The following is an 8,572-nucleotide window of genomic DNA, read 5'->3' as shown; positions in this document are numbered from 1 at the left end:
ATGGAAGCCCCATAGACACATTCAAACTCCCTGAGGGACTGAATTGCTAGGCGGAGGGCTGTGGGGACCATGGTCTCGGGGAACATCTAGCTCAATTGGCATAAGACAGTTTATAAAGACAATGTTCTATATTCTACCTTGGTCAGTAGCGTCTGTGGTCTTAAAAGCCTGTGAGCAGCCATCTTAAGATATTCCACTGGTCTCACCCCTTCGGGAACAAGGGAGAATGAAGAGAACGGGATACAAAGAAAAGATTAGTCCAAAGGACTAACGGACCACAGCTACCAAGGCGTCCACCAGACTGAGTCCAATACAACTAGATGGTGCCCAGCTACCACCACTGTCTGCTTGGACAGGGATCACAACAGAGGGTCCCGGACAGAGCTCGAGAAAAATGTAGAACAAAATTCTTACTCACAAAAAAAGATCAGACTTACTGGCCTGACAGACTGGAGAAACCCCATCAGTACAGCCCCCAGACACCCTTTTAGCTCAGTAATGAAGTCACTCCCGAGGTTTGCCCTTCAGCAGAAGATTAGACAGGCCCACAAAACAAAACAAAACTAAAGGGGCACAACAGCCCAGAGACAAGGACTAAACGGCAGAAGGGGACCAGAAAGCTGGTAATAGGGAACCCAAGGTCAAGAAGGGAGAGTGTTGACATGTCATGGGGTTGGTAATCAATGTCGTAAAACAATACGTGTACCGACTGTTCAATGAGAAATTAGTTTGTTCTGTAAACCTTCATCTAAAGTAAAAAAAAAAAAAAAAAAAAATCAGCTGGGTTCCTCTATACTAACAAGGACTCTGAAAAGGAAATCAAGAAATCAATACCATTTACAATAGTCCTCAAAAGGATAAAATATACCTAGGAATAAACCTAACCAGAGACATAAAAGACTTAAATAAGGAAAAGTGTAAAACTCTCCTGCAAGAAACTAAAACATAAATGGGAAAAGTTTCCATGCTCATGGACTGGAAAACTCAACATTGTGCAAATGTCAATACTACCAAAACTAATCTACAGATAAAATGCAATCCCAATCCAAATCCCAACAACATTCCTTATTGAAACAGAAAAACTAATCTCTAACTTTAGATGGAAAGGAAAGAGGTCTCAAATAGCTTAAGAAATATTGAAGAAGAAGACCCAAGTAGGAGGCCTCAAACTACCTGATCTCAAAACTTACTATACAGCCACAGTAATCAAAAAAGCCTAGTATAGGTTCAATGACAGATACACAGACCAATGGAACAGAATTGAAAACCCAGAAGTAAATCCATCCATCTACGGGCAGTTGATCTTCGACAAAGGGTCAAAGTCCATTCAATGGGGGAGAACACAGTCTCTCTGACAAATGGTGCTGGCAAAACTGGATATCCATATACAAAAAAATTAATCAGGGTCCATACCTCACACTATGTATAAAAACTAACTTAAAATGGATCAAAGACCTAAATGTTAAAGCTAAAACTATAAAGTTCTTGGAAGATAACATAGGGTCAAAAAAAAACCAATAAAACTGCTGTCGAGTTGATTCCACCTCACAGCAACCCGACAGGACAGAGCAGAACTGCCTCATAGGGTTTCCAAGGCTGTAAATCTTTATGGAAGCAGACTACCACATCTTTCTTCTGCAGACTGCCACATCTTTCTCCCGCAGAGTGGCTGCGGGTTCAAACTGCAGACCTTTCAGTTAGTAGCTGAGCACTTTAACCACTGCACCACCAGGACCCCTATGTTAAAGCTATAAACTATTAAATGTTCAAGCTAAAACTATAAAGTTCCTGCAAGATAACACAGGATCAAAACTGGGGGACCTAATTTCCAGCATAGTCTATCAAACAAAACTAGAAGTACACAAACAACAGAAGATAAATTAGATAACTGGGACCTTCTAAACATTAAACACTTACGCTCATCAAAAGACTTTCCCAAGAGAGTAAAAAGAGAACCTAGAGACTGGAAAAAAAATCTTCGGCAAGGCCTATCTGGTAAGGGTCTAATCTCTAAAATATACAGAAAGCTTCAACAACTCAACAACAAAAAGAAACTCTCCAATCAAAAAATGGGCAAAGGACACGAACAGACACTTCCACAGAGAAGCCATTCAGCTGGCCAACAAACACATGAAAAGGTGCTCATGATCATTAGCCATTGCAAACCCACTGCCATCAATTTGATTCCAACTCATAGCGACCCTTTAGGACAGAGGAGAACTGCCCCCTAGGGTTTTCAAGGAATGGTTGGTGGATTCAAACCACCAACCGTCTGGTTAGCAGCTGAGGTCTTAACCACTGTGCCACCAGGGCCCCCATTAGCCATTAGAGAGATGCAAATCAAAACTATAATGAGATACCACCTCACCGCTGCAAAAGCGGCAATGAGCACGACAACACAAAACCACGCATGCTGGTGAGACTGGGGGGACTGGGGCTCATACGTTGTCGCTGGGCTGTCAATGGCGCAACCGCTATGGCAAACAGTATGGCGCTTCCTCAGAAAGCCAGAAATAGAAATACCTTATGATCCAGCAACCCCACTCCCAGGTATATATCATAGAGGTAGGAGCAGTGACATGAATAGACATGTGCATACTTACGGTCACTGCAGCATTGTTCACAATAGCAAAAACATGGAAACAACCTACGTGCCCATCAGCGGATGAATGGATAAACAAATGGTACATACATACAATGGAATTACTACGCAACTATCAAGAATAACGAGGAGTCCGCGAAACGTAACCCGGATGTATCTGGAGGCCCTTATGCTGAGTGAGATAAGTCAATCACAAAAACACAAATGCTGAATGGTCACACTATTATAAAAAGCCAAAAGTAGATAGACACATGCAAAGCAAAGTTCTCTGATGGTTACCAGGGATGGGAAAGACAGTAAGGGGAATCACTCTCTACATAGTCGACACTTGTTACTTTTGGTGACCAGAAAGGCAATCCCAAATACGGATGAAGTCAGTGCAACCTGACCAAGGCAAGTAAAGACACTAAGAAGTACACAAGAAAAAGGGACAATTTCGGTAAATGCTATAACATACACAATTTTGCAACAACAGTAAAAACAACCAAAAAGTCTGAGTGTGGTTACATAGGTAGATATGGATGCACATACGTGTACAGGAAGGCGCTTGTGGGTAAATGCACGTGCATATACAGGTGTATCCGTAGGCATATGTCTACACACATTTGTGTGTACTGCACACATCTCCGCATATACCACGAACCACAGGGGGCACAGTTAACAGATGCTCCCGAGACATACCCAAACAACTCCTGGGATTGGCTTACTGGGTCAAAAGGCTTGGGACCATAGTCTCTGGGGACAACTTAGTCCGTTTTATCGCATAACATAGTTCACAAAGATAACGTTCTACATCCTAGTTTGGTGAGTAGCAACCTGGGTCTTAAAAGCTTTCAAGCAGCCATCTAAAATACAATTGGCCTCTACTCGTATGGAGAAAAAAAGAATGAAAGAAATCAAAGGCTCAAAGAAGAAACTAGTCCACGGGACTAACAGCCCACATGAACCACAACCTCTTCTAACCTGAGACCAGAACTAGACGGTGCCCGGCTACCACTACTGACCTTTCTGACCAGGGACACGATAGAAGGTCTGGGACAGAATGGGAGAAAGATAGAACAAAATTCAAATTCCTAAAAAAAAAAAGGCCAGACCTATTGGACCGACAAAGACTAGAGGGACACCCGAGACTATCGCCCTAAGACATCCTTTGAACTTGGAATTGAAGCTGTTTCTGCAGGTCACCTTTCAGTCAAATAATAGATTGGCTTATAAAATAAACACTATCACAAGTGAGTAATGTGCTCCCTTCAACAGTTAACTATGTGAGACCAGTCAACAGTTACCCAAAAGCAAAGATGAGAAGGCAAGGAGGGGAAGGGAAGCTAGATCAATGGAAAGACAACAGAATGGAAATAATAAGAATGCCAACACATTGTAAAAATTGTAACCAACGGCACAGAACAATTTGTATAAAAATTGTTAAAGGGAAACCTAATTTGCTGGTAAACTTTCACCTAAAACACAATAACATAGTATTAAAAAAAAAAAAAATCCCTTCTACACCTACTTCCACAAGGTTGTTTTATGTTTCAAATGTCATATGAAAACATTCTCAAACTTAAACCATTACACAAATGTTTGATTACAATAGCCTCTTTGGAAAAAATCATTTCTTAAATTTTCAGGGCTAGTTGAGAGTGTTTAACAGAAGCAGCTGCTATTAAATACAATGTAATCAGTATCTCAATAAAATGTCATATAAAGTAACACTCTCACTCCCTCTCAATATGAGTCTTTCAAACGGTCTCAGGAGCAACTCTGATTTCTTTCGGGGGGAAATATTTTACTTGTTTAGCTAACTTTACAACTGTTCCCCACAAGTAACTTCATCTCTTCGATCTATAGCTCCAAGAAATGGCAGAAATCAACACATTTTGTTTGGCATCTTGACTGCAGGTTCAATTTACTAAGCTTTGTAACCCCGACCAGATTACTTAGCTCTTTGACAGAAGAACGAACCCATCTGTCTTCGAAGAAGTACAGCCAGAATGCTTCTTAGAAGCCAGGATGGCAAGACTTCGTCTCATGTACTTTGGACATGTTATCAGAAGGGACCAGTCCCTGGAGAAAGACATGATGCTTGGTAGAGGGTCATGGGAAAAGAGGAAGACCCTCAACGCGATGGACTGACAGTGCCTGCAACAATGGGCTCAAGCAGGACAACGATTGTGAGGATGGGTAGCACTGGGCAGTGTTTCAGCGTTCCTTCTGTTGTACAGGGAGTCGCTGTGAGTTGGAACCAACTCGAAGACACCTCACAATTGCATCTGTAAAGTGGAGACGGTGATACATGTCTTACAAGATTGTTGGAAGAACCGTAAATAACATACACACAGCTCTTAAGTCACACCAAAAAACAAACAAACCCCAAAGCCACTGCCGTCTAGTCGATTTCGACCCACGGAGTCCCAAGAGGGGTTCAATAATCGTAAGACAATTGCAATAGTAAAGCTTCCTCTCAATCCACGTAGAAGCATATAAACTTAGAGCACCCGAGGGACAACAGCCCGTTCTAGTGGACGCAAATCTGGTACCCAGCTGATTCTTGCTCAAAACGGCCAAAGGAATAAGGTAAACGGCAGTACAGTGCACAGGTCAGGCCCCACGTCTGGGAGTCGGGAAGCCTCATGATTCATCAAGCCTTCCCCACGCTCGTGGGTACCAAAACCAGGGACGTTCACGACGGACAGAGCACCCGACCGGCGTGGGGGGATACTGCCTCGCCAAACCGCGTTTCGGAGGTTTACGCGGATTTCCGTCCCGCGGCCCAGGAGTCCCACCTCCACCACCGCAGAGCGACCGGAGGCGGCCAGGACACGGCCTCGCCGTCCGGCCGAACGATCCGCGGCCGCGCCCACAGTCTTCCCCTCCCCTCGTCCGCCGGGGGTCCCGGGAGAGCAAGGCGAGGGCACGGTGCCCTCACCTGTCCCCACGTTCCCCGAAGGCTGCTCCTCCCTCTTGAGGTCGGCGGCCACAGTTCCTGGGCAACTGAGAAGCCGGCAGATAGGACGATGGACTTGACCCCTTCCCTGGGCACAGAGGGGCACACGGGTCAACAGCCCCACGCTGCAGGCCGCCATTGTGAGAGCCGCAGAGAAGCGAACGGGCGCCGGGCCTCTGCGCATGCGCGCTGAGGGGACTGAATGGGAAGCCTTAAGGGTCAAACTAGGCGCGAGACGTTCATTTCGGGAGAGGAGGTTGAGTGGGGATCCAAACCAAGCCGCGTGAGACCGCGCACGTCCTCTGCTCCCAGTCTCCGCGGTTCTCTAAATGCAACGCCAATAAAACGCGGACCACATTGCCTTTTCAAACCACGTCAGAAAAATAGACCTGCAAATACAGAACAAGGTCCTGGGAAGGAGCGATAAATTAGGAATCCACAGTCCATCTAGACTTCAACTTTACACTCAAAAAAAGAAGTAACCTAATCTGGATTTAAGTGCTTGCATGTTGAATTCAAGACAGCACTATTTACTTGTCAGGTAGACAGTGTCATTCTCATTTTTACAGAATTTAACTTGCACGTCTCATTCATTTTATTCTCATTTCACAGCAGAAGAAGCTGATGAGACTGAAGCTGTGCCTTAAACCCGAGTCTGTCTGCCAATATTATGTAAAGGTCACCTATAAAAGATAGCTTTGGACGCTGGAGGATCTTTTCGGAAATGCTATCATCCTTATAGGTGTGTGGCTCTGCCAAGTGATTTATATGACTGGCTCACTTTTTATTACAGTTTTCCTTTTTTTTTCTTCTCTCGTGAATAACTTCTCCATTTTTTTTTTTGAGAAAGTATTGCTAATTGGACTGCATTCCTTAACTCTAATTCATAAAATAGGAAAAATATTTTAAAGACGAATTTCTATCAACACCATTAAGAAAAAAAGTGGACAAGATTTAAAAATACAAAATAAATATAGCACCTAACTTCTAAAATGTATTGGATGCATGTCTTAGTTATTTAGGGCTGCTATAACAGAAATACAAGTGGCTGGCTTTAACAAAGAGAATTTGATTCCCTCACAGTCTAGGAGGCTAGAAGTCTGAATTCAGGGTGCCAGCTCCAGAGGAAGGCTTTCTCTCTCTGTTGGCTCTGGAGAAAGGTCCTTGTCATCAATCTTCCCCTGGACTAGGAGCATCTCAGCGCAGGAAACCCGAGTCCAAAGGATGCACTATGCTCGTGGTCTTCTTTCTTTGTGGTATGAGGTCCCCTGTCTCTGTGGCTTCTCTCTTTTATATCTCAGAAGAGATTGATTTAAGACATAACCTAATCCAGTGGATGGAATCCTGCCTCATTAACATAACTGCCACTAATCCCACCTCATTAACATCACAGAGGTAGGATTCACAAAACATAGGAGAATCACATCAGGTGACAAATTGGTGGACAATCACACGATACTGGGATTCATGGTCTAGTCAAATTGATATGTATTTTTGGGGAACACAATTCAATCCATAGCCATGCAGTGTACTTAAAATGTTTCCAAAGAAAAGGTAGATTCAGAGTGGTTGTGTCATATCATTTAGAAGAATTGAGTGTTGTGTGTGGGAGTGGGGCTGGGGTAGCACTTATGTATTTGTCCAGTGGGTTCTGTGATAACTTAAACTCAAAACCCAGTTGCCATGGAGTCCATTCTGACTCACAGTGACCCTATACCATAGAGTGGAACTGCCCCATAGTGTTTCCAAGGCTGTAAATATTTACAGAAGCAGATAGTAGGTTTCAACTACTGGCCTTTTAGTTAGCAGCCCAGCGCTTAACCACTGTGCCACCAGGGCTTTTTTGTGATAACTTAAAAAAAAACCCATTGCAGTCGCGTTGATTCCAACTCATAGCGACCCTATAAGACAGAGTAGAACTACCCCGTAGGGTTTCCAAGAAGTGGCTGGTGGATTCCAACTGCCAACCTTTTGGTTAGCAGCCAAGCTCTTAACCACTGCGCCACCAGGGCTCCTTGTGATAACTTAGAATATAATAAATTATATAGCACTTATTTTAATCAACTTTCCCAAAGTTATACCGTCAGTCAAGAACAGAGATAAAGGATTTCTTTTCTTCCTTTCTTTCTGTAACAGCTTTATTGTTCTATATTCATATACCATGTAAGTCACCCCTTTAAAGTGTGCCAATCAGTGGTTTTTAGTATATTCACAGAATTGTGCAACCACCACTACAGTAAGTTTTAGAGCATTTCACCCAAAAGTGGAACCCCATGCCCTTTAGCACTCACCCCTGTATTCCTGCCATCCCCACCAGCCCTAGGCAACCACTTATGTACTCTCTGTCTATATATGTAGATTTTCCTATCCTGGGCATTTCATGTAGTTGAAAACATACTGGCTTCTTTCACTTGTTTTCAAGGTTCATCTGTGTGGCTGCGTGTATCAGTAGTTCTTTTTTTTTTTTTTTTTGGCCAAATAATATTCTAGTGTATAGATACATGACGTTTTATTTATCCGTTCCTGAGCTGATGGAGATTTGGGCTGTTAACATTTTTTGGCTATTGTAAATAATGCTACTATGAACATTTGTATACAAGTTTTCATGGGGACAGATGTCTTCATTTCTTTTGGATACATACCTAGGAGTGGAAGTGCTGGGTGATATGATAATTCTCTGTTTAACCTTTTGATGACCTGCCAGACCGTTTTCCAAAGCGGCTGCACTGTTTTTATTCCTATTAATGGTGTAGGAAGGGCCCGATTTCTCCACATCCTCACCAACACTTACTATTATCAGTCTTTTTCGTTACAGCCATTTTAGTGGGTGTGAGGAGCCCTGGTGGCTCAATGCTTAAGAGCTCAGCTCCTAACCAAAAGGTCAGCAGGTTGAATCCACCAGCCGCTCCTTGGAAACCCTGTGGGGTGGCTGTACTCTGTCCTATAGGGTCACTAGGAGTCGGAATCGACTTGACGGCAACGGGTTTGGGTTTTTGGCTTTTAGTGGCTGTGAAGCAGTATCTTGT

General features: G+C 43.4%; 1 protein-coding gene across 2 annotated transcripts in view; it reads right to left on the bottom strand.

The window, feature by feature from the left end:
- The window catches only part of MTPAP (mitochondrial poly(A) polymerase), a 36,505-nt gene extending 30,820 nt beyond the window's left edge, over positions 1 to 5,685 (bottom strand). For both annotated transcript variants that reach the window (XM_004386253.2, XM_023740600.1), the window contains exon 1: positions 5,529 to 5,685. In XM_004386253.2, coding sequence (XP_004386310.1) covers positions 5,529 to 5,685 — 157 coding nt within the window. The remainder of the gene's footprint in view (positions 1 to 5,528) is intronic.
- Positions 5,686 to 8,572: the final 2,887 nt, after the last annotated feature.

Source organism: Trichechus manatus, unplaced genomic scaffold (assembly GCF_000243295.1).
Source record: "Trichechus manatus latirostris isolate Lorelei unplaced genomic scaffold, TriManLat1.0 scaffold00160, whole genome shotgun sequence".
Classification (NCBI taxonomy): domain Eukaryota; kingdom Metazoa; phylum Chordata; class Mammalia; order Sirenia; family Trichechidae; genus Trichechus; species Trichechus manatus.
The sequence above is the reverse complement of the archived record's forward strand: the minus strand, read 5'-3'. Positions and strand labels throughout refer to the sequence as shown.